Raw genomic sequence first — 21309 nt, forward strand, 5'->3', positions numbered from 1 at the left:
ACCTACATGTATTTTTGTAGCATTTCATTGAATAGAAGGATGAAAAGGAAAAAAAAACCAACCAAACAAACAAAAACAGAGAGAGAGGAAACATATTCAGTGGCAATTAGCATTACAGGGAAGAAGAAATTTTTTAAAAAATTAAAAATCTGCTGTCTGATGTTCCTACATGTGATCCAGAGAAACATTCCCCTCCTGTATACACGTACTTGCATGCAGCAGGGGCTCAGTTATACCCTGAAGTTCAAGTGCATTCTTAAATGTTATGTCCCACGGGTCTTCACAAAGCATGTATCAAATTAGGCATTTGCTGGAATGCTTTGCTAAGCAAAAGGATCAGTTTACGTACTTTCCCCAAAGATTCTGCTGAAATGAGGCTAAATGGTTGCAGCGGTAGCTCTCAGGAGATCCCCAATTCTTCCCTGAAGCATTCATTTGCTAGGATTTCCCTCTTGTACATTCAGCTTTGGGGAATCACTACAGGAAACTGGGAGCAGGGAATTCTCAGTGTTAGAAATGACAGTATTGCCCAGGGCAGCTAAAGTAACCACAAATCCCTCTCGACTGATTCAGATCCCACCAGGGCCACTGACATCTCTTTAATTCCCATTAAAAATCTCCTCTAGAGGGTATAATCTCCCCAAATTTAAGCAGAGGGAAATCCAGGGTTCCCTCAAATCAGAATCCACTTTATTTGGAACAAAAGGAATCTGCTCTCAGAAGGACTGGAGTTGCTAAAAATAAGCAAATATTCCCAGTGTTTCTGCACTCCTCTCCCTGAAGTGAAATGATCAAGAGAATTAATTTTAGAGTATGTACAGTTTTTACATGAAAAAACCCAAGCTGCATCTTAGCTTTTAAGCAAAGACCAGATGGAAAGTCTATCATTAGAAATGCCAAAGGGAGAATACACTCAAAGTTCACTTCAGGATGGAAAGGTCATTTCTAGTCATCCTTGTTTTAAATGTTCTCAGAAGCACTCAAGCTTTTTGTAATAAGATGGCTTTCTTTTAGTTTATCAACTTGATTTCCTTCAAAATAAAATATAAAAAGATCTCCAAAACAAAACAAAAATTGCCAAACAATACAAGACAGAAACTTTAAAGGCAGGCGCCAGCTCTCTTTTTTTTCCTCTCCAGAGCAAAGGAGTCATTAAATTTTTAATGAATTACTGTTTAGTTGACAAGAAATGCCACAAAAATGACCTGCTGATTCCACCCAGGGGTGTTTACTTAGAGCTTCACAGAGAGATTCATGAGACAACAGGCAACAGACGATGGGTCAATGGAGTCTGAGAGGCAACACTTCGCTCATCAGGTACCAATGTCGATGAAGAACATGTCAAGACGATGAGAAATGGATGAAGTTTCTCTACTATGTTCAAAGCAACATCCCAAGCCCCCAGGGAAGGCCATGTGCCATACAAATCCACCAGCCCGCCTGCATTGAAAGCACCATGCTCCTGGTCCTAAGATCTGAGCAGTTCAGTAAGGACTCCCTTTGGGCTTAAGATGCCTTCTTAACGTTACTAGCACACACAGGATGACTCGGAAGTGACATAATTGTGATCAGTGACATTCACTGGAGTCATTAGGGTGACCTGAAGATAATGCAGTTATCCACTCCAGTCGCTAACTCATATGAGAGCTACAAACACACAGCTCCGACTGAGATTCCAGCAGTCCCTGATCTCCACATGCCAGCCAGCCGTGAAACAAGCCCCCTGCCCATGAAGATCAGCCCACAGCTGAAGTACAGGACCTGAACAAGCCCCCTGGGACACAGCTTCCAAACCTTAACAGGAAAGTATTTAATCAAAGACAGAAAACTCCATTCTCCTGTTTTCCAACAAATATTTTAAAAGTACATCAATATGGTGATATAAAATTGACATTTTCACAGAAAACACATTTGTGTCCCTGTGCAGATTATTCCCAATAAAAACTAGAGCTACTGGCTAAAGCTAGAAGTGTTTTTCTTTTCCTTGCAGGCTGTGCCTTCTCTCAGCTCTAGTGGGCCACCCCTGATAAGAAGTATCTGGCTTCAGGTCTTCCTCTATACAAATCCTCTCAGAGGAGCCATCGCTGACCTAACAGAGCAGCAACTGGGCTGTGCAAGCGTCAGGGGGAAATGTGCCCTGGGGTACCACTGAATGAGGGACAACCAAACAAAACCAAGATTCCACTCTCAAACAGCATGTTAAAGCATTGGGAGCAGCAAAAAAATGCTTTGTTGTTTCTTGGCCACTTGCAAATGGTGATTATTCCATACCAAATAATTAACAAACAAGGACAGAATCCTCCAAGCTCTCTTTAGAGATCTTTTCAACGCATACCCTCATTTTAATCATTTACTGTTCACAATAAAGAAGGAAAAACAAGGAGGTAAGAAATCTGACACCATCAAACCTTCCCTAGTCCCCACAAATAGACATTCACTGCCTTCCAATAGTCTTGACTAATCATTTTAATAAGTAGTGAAAAGATTTTGCAATTAAATACTTAGAGAAATAAGATGCCTCTTCCTGCTCCTTCTGATGCCTTATGAGTTTTCCAGCTCCTCTCATAAAGAGCTTTCATTACTCTGGGCATGATGGAGCCAGAACTGCTACAAGAGAAAGCTCTGATTTCAGTTTCATCTCAGCCACTGTCCAAATGCCCAGAAACTTCTCCACAGCTCTTCGATCACAGGGGGGAAAAAAAGCCAAAAAAAAAAAAACCAAAAAAAAACAAAAAAAGGGGAGTCTGAGTCGTACAATCAGAACCACATTTGCTGGACAGGTTTGTCAGAAAAAAAGCCCCTCTAGACTTAGTGTAAACTAAGCATATTTGGTCAAGTAGCAGTAGATAAAATAGACAGGGAGCTTCACAATGCCCTTCCTGCAGCCCCACATTTGTGGTGACAACTGCACTTTGCTCTGATGAAAAGTGACCTTTAGGCCCTGACATTTAGGTCCAGATTCTCCAACTTGTGTCACCTCCGCCTCCAGTTTCACAGGTCAAATTCACAGCACTTTAAATAGTTGGCAACATTCATTAAACATGAGCCCATGTCTTGCCCAACAGTCTTAAAATGGAATATTCCCGCTCCACAGTCCCATGCCATGGTGGATGGTCAACTTACACGAGGTACTGGATGTGCCATATCTCTTCGGAAAATCAACATACCAAGCGAAAGCTCATCTCCCAAAATAGTCACCCTGCTACTTTATTTCTCTTTTATTTGTTTCCCTACTGCAGTTACAAAACACATTCTCACTGAGGCAAAAGGGATCATTAGCCAGAGCACTTTTGGATGCAAAGAGGCAGCGCTAAATGCGCACCAGAAACAGGAATATTATACTGGTTTTCCCACATGAGAAGGCATAAAAAGGCAAATGGACCCTCCATTAGGTTGTCTCCATGATTTCAGGAAAACACCATATACTCAGAATGGAATCCTGATGATTCAAAGATTTCTTGTTTAAAAAGTCCAACCCTGACTGCAGGGAAATATCTCAGCTGTGGTCACGGATCATATCCCTTGCGTTGGATTAGCTGCTAAATTTAAAGTATTTTCTGTCTATCCAATCAGAATGATTTACTGGCATGGAGAAATGTTGTAAACATCATGAGTTTTCAGGTTCAGCCAAACCAATCGTTCCTGCAGCTAAGTCTGAAAGACTCTTGATCCTAATGAGGGACATAAACAATTGAACAAAACCTAGAGATCTGCAGCTGGAGATCCACCAGCCCAACCTCCTCCTGCTGCCACAAGGTCATCTCTCCCTCTTGAGGGCCTGTGTCCCATTTTTACACACACACAAGCCGAGCACCCGATGCACCAAGAGAAGTCGGTCAAGTACTCTCCTGTTACAAACCCAACTGAAATTTCGGCTGTAGAAAAAGGTTACAGTGTCAGACTCAGCAGGATCACAGTTGGCAGGGATGGGTTAACAAGAAGAGATCAATTATTAATTTAATTCAAATCTAAGGCATTGAACAGACTAAGCAGAAGATTAGGAAGATACTGGAATACTTCATGCATTATCTGGTATGACTGCATGGTAGCCCATCCATGCTGATACCAGAGGAGATGCAGACCAGCTGTGATTTTACCCAACTCACACTTCCCTCAATGAGTTGCCTCTTGTTTTTATAAATTGATTTTTACGTAAGACAGCTGTGTCAGACCTGAGCTCCCAGTGTAATTTTCCCTCTATGCCTGCAGAATTAATTCAGTCAGCCAGGTTCTATTTCTCCTTGGGCACCACACAAAGAATTACAAATGGCTCTATTTGTGCCCAGCTGGTACAAAAGTGATGTCAAAAGTTAACGGGAAGGAAGAAAGGACCCAATTTCAAAAGCAAGGTCTGTGAGATAACCTTGGTCCCAGGACAGTGAGATATGGCAATTAGGAACATCTCATCTATCTGTCAGTCGGGGTCATTCAATGAGCTTGTTAACAAGAAGAAAGGTGGCACCTCAAAATACCAATTACAACTTTCCAGACTCAAACTGTGCTTTAGCCTCTTCTGCCCCCTGTGCCATCATCTCTAACCTGACAGGAAGGTCAGAATGAGCAACAGGAATTCAGTTTTCAAGAAGGAGCCCAATTGTACTGCAGATGAACAACCAATTGGCAGTTTTGCAGAAGTTGTGTGCTCTGGCTGGGGGGCTGCCAGGCCGTGCTGAGGAAGTGCATGGTGTTGACTTCCCAAAGTGAGTCACTTCTGTAAGCCCTGGGATGGTATTTATAGAGCTGGGGGAAAATTTCCAGGAAACATCACTTACTGGTACTCACAAAAATAGCAAGGAAGGTCTTCAATTACTAAACTTTTAAGGAAGAAAGTCTTTCTTCTTTATGACAAGACAGCAAAGCAGCAGCTTCTATGATTTTCTTGGAAGAAGTCACAATTAATAGTGTTCCTTATCTCACTTTTCTTTGACAGTAGTAGATGTTGCTCCTAAGATATTCGTTCAGTACAGCTGCAAGGTTGAGGTTTGTCTCCTCTCTTCTACAGATTATTTCCAGGATAAGATGTTGAAGTCATCCTTGTCTCCAAAAACTTTAGCAAGACTTGAACAAACCCAGGTACCAACAACAACTCAACCACAGCAGTCCAGATCAACCTGAACCTTTTACCCAGCTGTCCAGGATCCCCAGGGGGAATGGCTGTACCCTTCAGTAAACCACATGAATCTGCAAGTAGACCTGTTACTGATCATCAAACTACCACCTGCAGAGGTGATCTGGTCCCCCTGAACAATCTAGATGTGCCCTGGTATCACAGAGAACACAAAAGCAGAGGAAGGGCACAGACTAGCAGCTGGATCAGTGCCTGTTCCCCTCCACATATGCAACAGCTCCCTTACGTCTCCTCAAAGCCAGGGACTGAGCCAGGCTTTCAGAAACATTTTGTCCCTGCAATAGTTTTAAGGATGCAACCACAAATCTGGGCCACTCTCAACAATTTTACAGTATTTCCCCTTCTTTCCATTAAACATACACAGATTTACGCTCTTGCTTAGCAAGGATGGGCAGACCACGCCAGGCCTGGTCCCCTTCCCTAAGCAGTCAGCATACCCCATTGGGAAGGATGCAGACTAGCTGACCACAGAAGTGCAACTTCTGGAATGAAAAAGAAACTTTTTGAAGTATAAGATACAAGCACACAAACTTGTCCCCATCCCATACACAAACTGCAAATGCTTTAATTTATTACTATGACTTCCAGACTGCTCCTGCCACTGCCCTCCCTCTGAGACCTGGGGCCAACATTGGCCAAATGGTCTTTGAGAAGGTCTCAGAGACATCTCCCTACATATTTTACACAAACCAGTAGCTTAAATGAGGACAAAAAACCAAGACAATGAGAGAAAGGCTCCTGGCAGGAACTCAACCAGTACCTGCTCTGCCTGGCCTCTCAGCTGGGCTCTCCTGGCACGGCCACTGGGAGGGCAGGTCAGGTCCAGCTCTCTGCCAAGCTATCAATCACCACAGCACACGGTTTGTGACACTCATGAGACATGACACCCTGTGCTATGCAATGGAGACCCAACAAGTTTGTTTTGCACATGCCACTGCAGTGTTGGCAGATACAGCAACGTGCTTTGGCTCACACTGACATAGGAAGCATTCAAAGCACTCATGCAGAGATAAGAGACTCCCCTCATCTCCTGCCTGAGACACACTGACCTCCCCCTCCCTCCCTTCTCCTTGGCATCGTCAAAAATACAAAAATCTGTCCCTTATATTTTCAAAATGTCTCTGTTTCACAGGGGTCTCCCCCCTTTTTTTTTTTCATGAGGCCAATTAAAAATAAAAGTTTACCAGAAAGACAACAAAGAAAAAAAAAAAGCATCTGATACTATTGGATCCAGCCTGTAAGGATCTCACACATAAAAGAATTATGTCCCTGAGCACTTTCCAACAGACTTTCAGAAAATTTCATCTTTCTACTTCCCTGGCTGGATAGTCTGTTTGAGTAATTTTCTCTTTCTCCTGGGGCTGGTTGCTAAGAGACACGCTATTACTTCTCCCTCTCTTATGACCCGATTACTGTGATCAGCAAAGACAGCGTGCAGACAACAGCCCGACACGGCTCATACAAGAACATCGGGCTCGTTACAAAATAATGGACTGTATTAACACTCCACAGCCCCTTCGCTCGCCATGGCCTTTGGAGAGTCTCCAGGCACAACTGGGGGCTTTTACTTCCCCAGCTCTGAAGTGCACGCTCAAACATTTTAAATCACAGGACTGGGAAGGGAGAAGAATGGACTTTTACCTCCTGTGCTTCACCGTCTGACAGCCAGAACGGTGTTAATGGATCCTCACTGAGCGACCTTCCTTTCTTACCCTTCCCGAGAAGTGACCTAGGAACTATGATTATTCCTTTTCATTCTCTTGAAAAATAAACTTTGCAAACAGACAGCACAGTTTGGGTCAGAACATTCTCTTGAAGGGTCTGATAGCATGCTGTAAAGCTGATCATGGCACTTGAGAGGCTAAGAGGTGACCTGGTCCTGCAAAGAGATGAGATGGATAAGGAAAGCAGCTGGATAAGGAAAGCAGCTAGAAATATATCCAACTGTAGGTGTCCAGCAGTCCCAAGGAAGCTACGGGGATGCCCAACAGGCTCTCAGTTCATGCAGATGCAGCCACAGCCTGGTACTGTATTCTCTGCAAAAAAGAATAGGGGATGGAGCCAGCAGAGGAGATAGGAAACTTGGAGCACGGATTGGGAGCTTGCACTGAGGGGTACATGGGGCAAAAAGTTAAGGAAAGTTGATTTTGTTGATGTTATTACCAAAGAACTGGTCTTCTAAGGATGGGGCCACCAACCTCAGAGACCATCAGTCTCCACTCAGTACGAATTCAACCCTCACCACATTCACTTTTTATAACATAAATTTCAAACTTCTATACTTTCTTCTATTAAATCGACTTTTGAAAGATTGTGTTTACCCACACTGTTTTGGTACCATTTTCGTACTCTTGAGGGCCTCCTCTCCTCCCACCAGCTCACTCAGGGCAACTCCTGTGGCAGGACCCCTGGGCAGACCCTCATACCACAGGGTAGTACAGAGTATTTAGAAACACCAGTTAATAAAACTTCTCAAGTGGGCCTTGTAACAGAGATGACCCACCCAGAGCACAGGTTCCTTCCTCATCTCCATGTCATTTCCCATAAATTCAATGCTTTGCACAACAAATGCCAGCTGTCATGACAGTGCAATTTCTACCCACCAGCCCTTAACACCAGGTTTGGCTTTATGATTTGGGTCATGTCTAGACGAAATCAAAACCCTTCCTTAGTCATTGTCATCACAGGAATTAAGAGTTGGAAGAGACATGCGACTCTTTTGCACTACAGCTCCTCAAAGAGTTTGGGTAAATCCCCAGTCAAGCCCCTGGAGCATGCCTGCACTTCCTTCCATGGCTGTGACTTTGCAGTGCACGTGCTGGTTAAAGAAGACAGGAGGGGAATTTTCAGATAGTGGGAAACTAATTCACTGCTTATTAGGAACCACAGCAGATCCCTGCTCATCTCCTGCAAAATCGCCCTCCCCCGGCGAAGCAGAGCCATGGGACTCTCAGTCCTGCTCACGGACCCTCAATTCCTGTGCCAACCCCACCTAAACATGCTTTGCTTAGCAACAAACATTTCAGGCCTTGTATATTTAGTCCAAATTGTAATTGTGTAGGATTCACTGCCAGAAATGCCTGCTCTTTGGCCACAAGCACAGCTTCTGCGGCTTCAAGAGTTGCTCATTCATTCTTCCAACCTTTTATTACACCAACCTGTAATATAATCCAATAGACATTTACTGGTTGCTCTGATTTAGCAGGACTCAGCCTGGCAAAATAGAAAAGCTTGATGCAGAGAAAAGGAAAAGCATACATAAAATCCTTTACTATAATGGTTAGTTTTCAGTGTGTAGAAAAGCAGCATTGTGTGAAGCAGGGGGAAAAAAAAAAAGTATTACTTGACTGTTAACTGTCCTATAACAATTGTTATTATTTAACAGACTAGCATCTGGAGGATGTTAACATTTCAGATTAAAATAAAAGGGACAAGTGCTGCCTGCTTGAATTCAAGCTATTTCTGCATTAGCATTGCTCTCTTGCTTTGACTGGGCACCATGTAAAACTACATATATACAGCCATGTAAAACTACATATAGGACAAACATTATCTTTTTAACAGAAGGTTTGATATGGTTGATGACAGATGTTTGCAATTCAAGTTATAAAACGATGGTTCCTTTCCATTTCAGTGTGTCAGAAAAGTCTTTTCTTTCTCTTTTTCCCTTCCCTTTTTTGCCCTTTTTCTTTATTCTACCCAAACTATTGTGGTTCACAGAACAGGCCACTGCTAAGATGAATCACTATTCGATGTTTGAAATAATGAAGTGGAAAAATTAAATATAGTATCTTGGAAGAACAGACAGACAGGAGAAAACGAAAATGAGAAAAAATAGTCAAGGCAGAAAAAAATTAAGAATCTACCTGCTGAGAAGTGCAGTGTTTGCTTTATGATACCAAATAACTGAGAAAATACAAGCTCACTCACCAGAATGAAACCCAAGGCTAGGCACTACTTCAAGTAGTTCCCAAATAAGAGGCAATGTGTTCCAGAGGCTGTGAAAATTTAATATTTGTAATTCTAACAAAACACAGTCAGAATACTTAATAAAACCTGGTGGCTTGACTTGACATTTTGTGAACTACAGATAAGTATACTGGTTCAATAACAGTTTTTATGCCCTTGTTTTAAGCTGCATTTTTCCTAGGGCCTTTTTCTGAGCTGGTATTTCAAAAAAGAAAATGCTCATCCTGAGAGCAAAGCCAGGACACAGTTCTACAGATTTGTGTCTGGCAAAAAAAAAAAAAAAAAAAAACAAAAAAACAAACCAACAGATGCAGACACTGTTATCCAGCACAACAACTTTTGGGATGACTGCTATCAAGACAGAGGGCCCCACACAGAGCCAGTTTATTCACACTGGTGAGAATCACAGGTCCTGACACTGGTCACTGTGCTGTAGACAACTGGGCATAAATCCCTACACCCGTAACTCAGAAGTTATTGAGTGGAGCGACGCTGCCCAGGCACAAAGGCACCAGCTTGGTCCCACGCCTCTTCAACATGGCCCAGCTTGCTTGGGGCAGTTTAAATCCAGTTTTATACAAATGAGAACCACCACTCATTTCCAACTGGTTTTGCTTGGTTCTTAACCAACGGGAGAGAGGATGTCCTCAGAGAGAAATCAGTGGACACTTCCAAAAGGCTGCCCCAAACTGGTTCACAGCTACTCCTTAACAAGGGACCCCTGCCTTCCCACACGTTCTGTGGTGTTCAGGGGCTTTGTTTGTACTTTAAATGCTCTTGTGTGAAGGTAGCAAGCCCACCACAAAGAGGCCTGGAGCCTCAAGATCATTTTCACCGGCTGCATTTTCTAAGAGCCTGTGGATGATGCAGTTCTGACACTAATGAATAAAGTATTGCTTCATTTGCTGCATCTCATTCAGCACAAAAAACACATGGAAAAATGAAGGAAGGATTAAGAAAGACTTTAAAAGTGTATAATATGCACTTTAAAAAAGCTTTTTCTAATAAACAAGAACTGACATGGAGGCTGTGCTCAGGCCCAGTCAGGATGATTTGCAACAGTAAGGTCACCTCTTTACTCACACCACATTTTTCAGCTCCATGAGTTCTGTCCTGTGAGGGATGGGACAACAGCATCCACTGCAATTAACGGGACCAGAAAAGCATTAGAGCACTTCTCAGCCTATCTTTCGGTCCCATCACTGAGACACTGCCTCCCCCCATGAAGCATCAATGATTTTTTTTCAGCTGGCGGCAGAGATGAGGAGCAAGAGAGGGGCCAGCAGATCCCACTGGAAATACTCTGGTACTCACAGGACTCAATTCAGAATAACAACGTGTTCCCACGCCTCATCTGGGCAGCAGCAATGGTCCACAGGCGTAACTCCTAACATGTGCAAGACAGCTCCTGCTGCCTGTCCAGTTCTGGATAATTGCATCATCCCATGTTAGTGCTGAACAATGCACACACAAAACCACTCCAGGAGCATGGCTGAGACAGCTCACTGTGCCTGCATCCCAGCTTCCCTCCAACCACCAGTACAGTACTGCAGAAGCTCCTGCTCCAAGGAGCAGGTACAACACCCCTCTGCCTCTCAGCCAACACAGCCCTTCCACTAGTGACAATTCCTCCTGCTATGGAACAGACCCAGCACAGATAACCAGGAAAAAAACCCGAAACAACCACAGAATCTGTCAGGTCAGCCTGAATTTATTCTTTCAGGGCTCTCAATACAAGTAATGAATAGACTCTGGACCTTGTGGGCCCCTATGAACTGTCAAAGACTGCAGAGCAGAGAACAGCACAGCTACCACACAGGGTGTCTAGTCCAATAAATCCATACCCAAGATTCAAAAACTAAGACAGAGCTACTGATAGCAGCTGCTGTAAACAAAACCCACTAGGTATATCTGCCTGGAAAAAAATAAAACCCCAACAGCAAAACAACAAACAGCCTGCTAAGTCATGCTCCCAGACCCCTACAGACATAGCAGAACATAACTTGCCAGTGCTCAAAAGCCTCCAAACACATGAGGAAGAGGAGGGCACAGAGAGTCAAGCTCTGGCAAACCCAGATCAGCTGGGTTCAAGAACACACACTGGTATCCACAACAGAGCCTTGCCCTGGAGCTGGTCCTGCTTATTTGCCTTGTCTCATGAATCACTAGCCCACTTCTCCAACCAAGGTAAACGGAGGGAGATGTTTTTTAAAAAAAAGTAATTAAAACCTCAAAGACCTTCACATGAGACCTGTTGTTCACCCTATCAGAAAGGTGCCCAAGGAAAGGAAGGAGAAGAGAGGAGCTTGCTTTGAGTCTCATCCCTTCATTTAGTTTCCATTATTAAATCCATATTAACTGTTTCTGCAAATACTATATTCACCAAGGATGGCAATTACAAGGAAAGACATCAGCACTAACAAATACTGAATTTAGAAGTACCCAAGAGCATAAACTAAAATGGCTAATTTTGTAAAGCATGTCATGAGAGCCCCAGAGTGTGACAGAGAAGCACCTCCAAGCACTGGGCAGCCCCCCAAAAGGAGTGAATGCCCTGTGAGGGTGCTGCCTGCACATCCCTTTCTGACCAGGGCTGGCACTGCAGCATCTCATTCTGTCTCAGGCAGACTGAGAAAAACACACAGTCCTGTTCACACGAACAAAAGACATTGCAAGAATATGACAGATTAGGTTTTTTCGGAGTGGAAAGAGTCATCTTTGCAGGAGCAGGAGACCTCCTGGGAGCCATGCAATGATCTGCACTTCCCAGTAGGCAAGGATGGACTCATATCCTTCCCCACTGCCATGAAATCATCCTTCAAGTGACTGCACACAGTGGCAGAGGAGGTGTATTCAATCCCCAAGGAGCTGCCCTAGTGCTCACAAATGCTGGGCTGGAAAGCCCAACCCTGCAATCCAGCTGAGCCTCCCCAGCTCACCACCACTGTGCTCCACCTGTTTCAGAAGAGTCTTCTTTCTGCTGGCCTCACAGAGCTTTATTTGCAGGCAAGGGGGAAAGAACTTTTGTGGTTACCAAAACAAGATTCAAACCAAAAGGATCCAAACCAAAAGGCAACTCACACTGCTAACTCACTGCTCCCAAGTCATCCAGTGGCCCTGACTCAGACTTTTCTGAGCACCTCTAACTGACGACAGATTTTTACATGTTTCTGAAGCCCCCGATTCTGGCCTTACAACCCCCAGTGCCACCGCAGCAGCACCAGCCCCGTGGCAGCAGGCACAAAGCCAGCAGATCAGCTATCATCAACCTCACCCCACACCAGATGCCTCCTTAGTCTGCCTCGCAGGGTGAGGCCTCATTTTCTGGAACTAAGGCAAAAATGGAATTTGCTTCATTTGCAAGCTATAAATCCTTCCATCTTCCTGAGCCCAGCATCGATGCGAACACCTGTGTGGCAGTGTTTCCCTAAGGCTCCAGCTCTGCTGAAGATGCTGAAATACCATTTTAAGTTTAAAAGCTGGAGAGCAGGAGAGAAGCAAGGGGCAGGGAAAGGAGGAAGGGCAACCACAGAAAGGTGTGGATTGGAAAGACCTTGAAAAATAATCCAATCCAAAGCCCCTGCCATCAGCTAGGATATCTTCCACTAGATCAGGTCCCCTGTCCAACCTGACCCTGAGCACTTTAAACAATGGGGCACCCAATGCTTTTAAAGGAAACAAAATTAATACCAACCCCTCAGAAAAAAGATACTAGTTTCTTTAAGAGATTTTCCGTGTAGGACAAAACCCATTGTGCACACTGCTGGGCAGGGTCTGCTGAGGAAAAGAGGGAGGGGGCAGGAAACACCAAACACATAAGCATGGAGAAAGAAGCCAAATATATAAGAAGCAGACTGTCAGGACGCATGGCTGGTTGATACCTCATCCATCTCAGGACTCATCTTCCCAGCATGAAGAGAAGATGCTCTTAAACTTCAAACACATCTAGCTCCATCCAAGGACCATCCCTGACCCCAGTTAAACTCTTAAGAGCTATGGCTCAGATGTCTGGACATCTAATTTTGATTTCCAGCCTAATTCCTCAGCAGCTACACTTCCTCCCCATGCACAATTGTTCACCTTGTAGATAAAGATCTTCCCCAAGCTTGAACAGCTCTCCTCTCTCTGTGGGGTAAATACAGAGTTCTCCAAGATGATGAGCACCAGCACCTCCCAGGAACTGTGGTGCTCACACCTCCCAGGATCAGGCAAGGTTAATCCCCTGCAAACCACCACAGTGGGGAGTGGAAGCACTAAGCCCTCCAGGAACCCAGCTCAGACCACAGCAGGCATTTGTAGGACCTATAAAAACAGGCTGTGCCTACCTCTTGGGCTGGCTGCATGGCAGAGACCTGTGCAGAATGCTAAGCAGAGCTACGGTCTTATTGATGATGATGATCATTACTTTTACCACTACTGCAGTCATACCCAGGGGCCCCCAAACAGATCCCTGCAAGAGCAAGGCATGGTCTCTGCTTTGATGAGTTGATAAATCTGGTCCAAAACAAGCTGAGCAACTCAGCGTGGCAAACAGCAAGAAGGGGGGCTAGCAGCACCAGGAAAATTGCAACTTCACTGGTCTAAACACATGCCTTGAGTGCTTCAAATCACAGTAAAATGCTTCTGGTTTATAAAATGTTGGCTGTTGCCACTTCACTTTTTTTCAGTCATGTAACCATTTCTAACTTCTGTAAAAGTTCCATTAAGTAGCTTTTAATCAGCACCTTCTAGCTGAGTTTTGTGCAGGTGTCAGGAAATAAAAAGTAAAATCGAAGTCAAGGTAAGACCAAGGAAATGCTTTGGTGGGAGATGGGAGGGAGAGGGGGGTACACACAGTACCTGCTCCATGGCCTGTCACTCCAGTGTCTTTTCCCTCTACTTTTAATACAATCAAGAAATAAAAACACAAATGTGATCAGGTGGACAGACCCTCTACGTGCAAGCAACACACCCACAAAATAATAATAAGAACCACAAGGCCAGAGGATACATATTCCTAAACATTAAAAGCAATCAGGTGAAGCAATTACCAGGAACAGATTTTGCCAGTCTCCCAGAGAGATTCCAGATACTACAAAGGCTGCAGGGAGCCAAATCCAGTGACACTGCTGGGGCAGGCAAGGCTGTGATGAGCACAGCCACTCCCTGACCCACAACAGCCCCAGGACAGCCCTTCCCCAGAGCAGTGCTGTTGCTCCCACTCATCTCCAGCAGAAGGATGCATGGGAAGCCCATGTGCCTCCAGATAAGCAGCTGTGGCAGGGTAGGAGGGATGAAAACACACCAGGGTGCAAGGGGATGCTGCTGCTCCCCTACCTACAGACTCGCAGCTAACCAGGTGGGAAAGACCTGTATCCAACAGAGGACAAATTTAGGCAGAATGATAGTGCCCCTGTAAAGCAGGGAACCAGTGAGGCTTGGAGTCATCTCCCAGGCTTAATTATTGCTGCAAAAATCAGGGAGGTCATTGAAAAAAAAAAATTAGGGAGCCTGGAGGAGTGAAGGGAGCCATAGAAAATGAATGAAGCACATCGAGCAAAATATTTCTCACTGTCCCCTCATCCCTTGCCTGCAAGATCCCAGAAGACTCACGTTCTCAGGGTTGTATATGGATGGGCAGTGGCTTTGCACAGGCTGCTGACAGCGACCAGCAGTGTGTCACCTTCTGAAAGTGGATTAGTTTAAGCTGCAGGCATGTTGTCACTTCACTAAGCCCATCCCTGACCAGGTCTTGGCCAACCCTGAGCCCTTCCAGCCCTGTCAGATAATGATGTGATCTCTAAAAGCCCAGCATCAGACAAGGCAAGGGACTTGCACTGACCAAGCCCCCTGGGAGCTCCCAACTGTCTCCTGGTTTCCAGCCCAGGTACTCTGGGTCACATGAGAAACGTTTGAATGTCTTGTGTCCCCTTGTCAGCCTGCAGTGCCTGCTCTGCTCTTTGGGAAAACCTCCTTCCCCAAATGGCAAGCACAATTTTTTTAGAAGGTGCTAATGTTCCTGAGTCACATACAATCAGACCTACAATCACTAAAGCACTGACAATTAAGACATACTGACCTTTTTCACACAAAAAATACTGACTGATCAGGAACGGATTTCCTAGGAAAAAAGGGTCATTTTCCATTATTATTTTTAATTGCAAGAGAATTAGAAAAATAAGAATTTCCACTTGACTTGAAGGTGACATTTTCTTTGCATTTGAGAAATGGATTATTTTTTACTTTTTAAATTCCAAATGTCTTTCTCTTCCTATTTCTCACTAAGTTTTGTTACTGAAGGCAGCAGAACAGGTGCATATGACTTCGCTTTTCCCCCTCCAACACATTTTCTTTTTTCGTTCTGAATTCTCCGAAGTTAGAGCGGCAGAGGAAGAAAAACCAAAACACTCATCAGGCTTTTCCAACTTTCCTATAAAATGTCCTTAGCTTTAGAAAATCACTCAAGTGTAGGATTTAATATGCTGCTTTGTTTTTCTTCTCTTTTCCATTACTCTGTAGTCTTCCTGAAAATGCATACGCTTTCAAAAGATAGAGCAGAAAGAGGAAAACATATACAGGTGATATTTATCTCATTGTGCTCAACACAAAAGAGGAAAAAGTGGTGAAGGAACAATGTAGAGCATCCAAAACCAGATACAAAAGCTGGTTTGGCAATTTTCTTGAACACAACTGAATTTCTCTTTGGAGAAAGGTTGGAGAGGAGGAGGGGAAGAACTTCCCCCCATTTCTACCTACAGTAAATCACTAGGGATAGAAATGTCATGCTCTGCCAAGACAGCTACCACTCTCTCCTAAAATCCTTGGCCTTCACCTTGTTTCTGCTGCAGCTCCATCACAAACTCTCCATTGTCAGCCAGGGGCATCCCAGGTGCTCCCAGCCACGCACTCCTGCTACTGGGAACTCCCTCCCTCCATGTGTCCACGAGCCAGGAACCCAAATCCCACTCTTGTTGCTCAACTACATCGAGAGACGAGGACTTTCACAGCAAGAAGTAAAGGAAGGCTGATACACAGTGACTGGCAGGCTTTTGTCTTGCTGACATAACAGCTCCAGAGGCCATTGCAATGGTCATGGAAACATCCTCTCAATTATTTCATATTCAAGAGTGTTCCATAGTAGAGGGAAAGAACAAAAGTAAAACAATCCAGCCAGCAGACTGGGGAAGAAACACTTCAAGACTCATTGGCCAAACTTATGCCCTACCACCTCCAATTATACTCCTATTCCCACAGATAAATCCCTTGTTTGTAAAGCATTCCCTCTGTGCTGGGGTAAAAGAACCAATACCGAAAAGGGTTGTTTGAGCCCAAGCTCCTTGAATCATCATGTACCAGCAGGGACCAAACAAGCAAAACCCCTTGAAAAGTACCAGTCTTGGACATAGGACATCTGCTTTCAATTAAAACCAAGAAAGATCTGTCCTCGTGCCCTCTCCCAGCCCTGCACCTCTCAGGGGGGTAACTAACCAGAGCAAGGGCAGGAGATACCTTCACATTCTTCTTGATTTGAATGATCTGAAAAAGAGAGGCTCCCACAAACTCACCAACAAAGAACAAATCAAGAACAGCCTGTGTTAGCAGTCAGTTCCTCTGAACTAGGCAGTTGTGGTTCCTTCCTAAAAAATAAATACTCACCATCACCTCCTGGTTGCTTGTATGGGTTGTACTTTGGTTTGGGGGCAACCACAGGCGCAAACTTCTTTGGGGTCTGCTGGGTGGACACGGAGATGCTGGGAGTCCCAAAGGTGTGTGTGGTCTCCATCCTTGCAGTAACATGACCAACAGGCTCGTTGGTACTCTTGGGTGGCAACCAGGACGGGTGGGACATGATTCAGGTCTGAGAGGAGACACAAAGAGAGTCACTTGTACATTAGGAATTTAGGCTGGGGAAATAACAGTTGCAATCCTGCTATTTTGCTGGTTTATGAAATCAAACCTACAAAAGCCTTTAAAATATGTTTAACTGGTGCATGCTTAACTTTAAACACGTTGTTCCTAATGTATAGAACTTTAGATATAAACTTGTCTTTCTCTCCCCAGCAGGTCAGAATTACTGATCAGGTTATTGTTGCTACCTGCAGAAATCACTGCTATTTCCCTCTTCAAACCAGAGCAGAGACAGGCTGATACCCTGAAGCAGCCCATCAATCCCACCCTGCATTCAGCACAGTAGGGGTGTATTTGCCTTTCCCTGTTAGGCCTTTTTGAGTACATTAATGTACAACAGTGCAGGTGCTCTGGGGACAGGTCTAGTCACAGATAGGCAGACACACTTTCAAAATACACTTTTAGCACTTTTTCACATGTCATTTAGGACCCCATGCCCCAGTGATTTTCATTCAGACTTTTAAGAAAACAGATTTCAAAAGCAGCTAACCATTCTTGATGCCTCCATTTCTGAATGCCCAGCTTAAGACATTTTAAAAGCATGTCAATCTTGAAAAAATGCCAGAATCTCATAACTGCTGACAACCAGGCTCCTTTTAGACATTTTGACTTGTGTAACAAAAAACAGAGGCAGCCCAAATTATTACTTATTTATGAAAATTTTGGCTTTAGCCTCTTAAAAGCCTACATCACTTTTGAGAACTGGGTTCACATGCTGCTGAAAACATTGCCTACAAAAAACCTGTTCATTGCAATAAACAAGTGCTTTTCACCCCACACAAACCACACTCGCTGGGTAGCAATGATGGTCCTACTGTACCATCAGATGGTCCTATGGAGCTGGATTTGAGATGTGATGGAGAAATTAAGACCCCACACAGACGAAAGTTAATGCTAATTCTGGAGCTCTTGAGCACCCTGTCACTTCTGCCCATGCACTGCTTTGGTGTCAGAACCCCTTAAGTCTACCAAAACCAGCAGGTATCTGTGACCCAATCAGGAAAGATTTGATTTGATCATGGAAGAGGATCAGTACAAGACATAGGATCAAGGTCTCAACACGGTAGTGCAAGGCCAGCACCTCCAGCTAAGAGCAATGCTAAAACTGATGGATATACATGTGTGCTTATTCCAACCAGTAATTTACTTCAGGAAACAGTTTCCTGCTTGAGGAGTAATTTCTACTTGAAGCCCCAGTGTCTGACCCAACACTATGAGGTAGACAATTTTTGGTCATCTTCCGCCTCCATCACTCCTTGCATGAGAGAGGAACTGCCAAACATCAGTCCCAACACTTTTGTCTCTTCCTGATCATGCAGTCAGACTGTTTGACATGCAGACAGTGGTTTCACAATTCCTACCACTAGGAAGTGAGCCTGCTGCACTAGGAATTGAATACCAGTGAAGGGAAGCCACTGAAGCTGGCTAGAAATGAGGCAGCCAGGAACACGGCAGGAGCAGCCCGGAGATGTATCCAAGGCTGAGCTGCAAGGACACAACTTTCCTCCCTCACAGGCCTGCTGTCCAACACTACAGTAAGAGTGCAGAGCATCATTCTGAAAGCAAGAAGTGAAAGGCAGGTCCTCCCCACAGGGTTGGAGAGGAAACCAGTCATAGTGGGTGGGGGCCAAGGGCACAGGAACCACGGTCCCACTGCCTGGTACTTCCCATTACCAAGACCAGGCCTGATGGACCTGGAAAACAACCGTCACTCCAGCAGTAGATTCACCTACACTGCTGTCTCCTCCTCCTCCATCCTTCAAAACTGTAAAAGCAGCAATAAAACTCAGGCAACTATTTAGGTTTTAAGAGCAGAAAGCAATGAGGGCAGTCAGCCTTAACAGGACAAGTCTGCACTTTGCAGAGTTATTACATCCAAAGATGACTGTACCTTACCCATCGCTAAAAGCATCCTGGAGTTTAATTCTGACAGGTTTTCAGCCTCTGGCTTGACATCTCATATAAAAGAGATGGATTTCATCCTGCTGCAATGGAGCACCCTCAGACACTGGACAGTGCCTCCATACTGATTCAAAGCAAAAGAAAAACAAAATCCCAGTACTGACTAGATTATAACCATTCCTGTTCTGGAATGTTCCTTAACCACCCCCCAGGCAGCATGCCTCGGTCCCACTGAACTCTCACAGTCTGCTAGGCTGATGACAGGGACGGGTTGTGTGATGCACAAACCAAGAACGTCTGCTTCAGTAGCCAGGTTGCACAGCACTGAGGACGGCTGAAGACAATGAGAGAATTTCAATGAAAGAGCTTAAAAAGCAGCCTGCTCCCATGGACAGCTTGGGAGCAGGGAGACCACACTGCTGTAACTCAGCTGCTGACTGTAAGCTGGCACACAGCTCCCTCTCGGCTAACCTCTAACGCCTTTGTTTTGGCCATGGTGGTATTTTCTAATTGTTTCCCCATTAGCCTTTTCTCTTCCTCTTTCTCCCCGTCTCATTTTCTGTTATGCATTTACTGCAACTCGTTTTTGCTATCTGTGCCCTGACAGTGTTTTCAGCAAGTTCCCTTTTCCTCATCTGTTCCAGCCCCAGCTCCCCAGCGTCAATTAAATTTAGCCTAACTACTCTGCAAGATCATAGAAAAAGAAAATAAATTCATTTATTTTTAAAAGCTGAAGCTAAACTTCTGGGTTTGCTATTATTTTCCCTCCTTTTTGTCAGCTGGTAGAAGGCCAAACACAAGGAAGAACGTAAGGGACAGTGGTCTGCAGACAGGCACAGCCCCCGCCTCTCAGCAGCCTTCTCCACGGTGGAACACCCTGGCTAATTCAGACAAAGCCATCAGTGCCCTCTCCATTCACTGCAATACTGCCTGGTTTTCCATCAGAAGCTTCTTTGGAGCAGAACATTTTGTGATGTGGACAAGTAATCAAAACAGCACAGGAGAACTTGGGCCTATAACTAATTCTCTTACTCTAAACTTACTCTTACATATGTCACTGCCTGTGAGTCATTGTGGTGCCATCACCTGCCACGCTCCCACAGCCATCCTTGGCCAGCTGTAATTCACAGCTCCGTTCCTGGTCTGACTGCTACAAAAGCTTTTCCTGTGACTCCTTACTCACTGACCACTCTGGCATTACCCCCTTCCCAAATTCACTGCCTCATCCCCCACCAAAAAAACCCTTAAATCTTCTTTATGCCACTGCTTTGAAAGCCTCTCATTGACCATCTGAACCATCACCAACTACTGCTCCACAAAGCTTTTCCTGAGCTGAAGAATATTTGTTATAAAGCACATGTAGCCTCAGCTGAAACAATGCAAGTGTTGGAGAACCCAACACAGCATAAGGTAAATTGTGTGGACAAGCAATTAAGCACCATAATTACATCTTCTCCTTTATGTCTGGCTTAAAATTTAGCTAGCTCCACCTCCAACCATTGCATTTTGTTTTGCTCCTGTCATCTGCATTACAGACTTGCCTCTCTTCCTTATGCAGATCCTTTCAGAATGCAGCCAGATCATTACTTAAATCAAACCAAAACATTTAAATTAAGTATCAATTAAGCTCCCTGTAAAGGACAGCTTTCTCTTGATTCTTTCATGCATGTTTACTCTGAACTGTCTTCAATTTTCCAGCTACCTCTTCTGAAATGGTAGCTGACAGTGTAAGGCCATTTTTAAGAATAGTAACTTAAAATAGAAGAGGTAAAATGATTACTAATATCAAAAACAAAAACCTGACTGAAATCAGCTGTGGATGCCTGAGATTCTGTTATCCTTCCTTCCTTGGAAGCATTAGTCATCACCTACTTTTGGAGGCAGAGGATAAGACCAGACTAACCATGATAAATAGCATTAAGAGCAAAGAGTGAAATCACACTGCATAAATAAGGCAAACAGTGTGCTCTGGTTCTATCATTAGGACGATCTTAATGCTGTAAGTTCAGAAAATTCTAACCATGAAAGAATACACCACAGCAGAGGAACTGCAATCCACGAATCCCAAGCTGAGACCGCATTATCTAAAAATGTCAGACCAGGAATATCAATAGCAGATAATACCATGCAGTAATAACAGCCTGACAAAGTTTTTTCATTGCCTTTTTCTTTTTTCAAATGTGTGGGCATAAGAGCTTGTTTTTGCTTTTAATTACAGGATGCCATTCACCTTTGAGAAGCAAAGGTAAAACACTGAGGGTTCCAAGTCAATTTATCTTTACATCTGATAAGCAATGGAAGGGTAGAGTACCAATTTGTCTACTTTTGAAATTGTTAGTACATTCATCTCTGAGACATGCTGGCTTTTCTGTGATTAGACTGTACCCAAATAAATCTTCATTTCATTTTCATATTTGTAACAT

The 21309-nt window shown here is 44.2% G+C and overlaps 1 protein-coding gene across 6 annotated transcripts in view; it reads right to left on the reverse strand.

The window, feature by feature from the left end:
* Positions 1-21309, reverse strand: part of LOC125330721 (LIM domain containing preferred translocation partner in lipoma) — a 333960-nt gene that overhangs the window by 200062 nt on the left and 112589 nt on the right. For all 6 annotated transcript variants that reach the window (XM_048314233.1, XM_048314227.1, XM_048314228.1 and 3 more), the window contains one exon: positions 16733-16934. In XM_048314233.1, coding sequence (XP_048170190.1) covers positions 16733-16925 — 193 coding nt within the window. In that variant the 5' untranslated portion in view covers positions 16926-16934. The remainder of the gene's footprint in view (positions 1-16732; positions 16935-21309) is intronic.

The sequence above is a fragment of the Corvus hawaiiensis genome, chromosome 10 (assembly GCF_020740725.1).
Source record: "Corvus hawaiiensis isolate bCorHaw1 chromosome 10, bCorHaw1.pri.cur, whole genome shotgun sequence".
NCBI classification, from domain to species: Eukaryota; Metazoa; Chordata; class Aves; order Passeriformes; family Corvidae; genus Corvus; species Corvus hawaiiensis.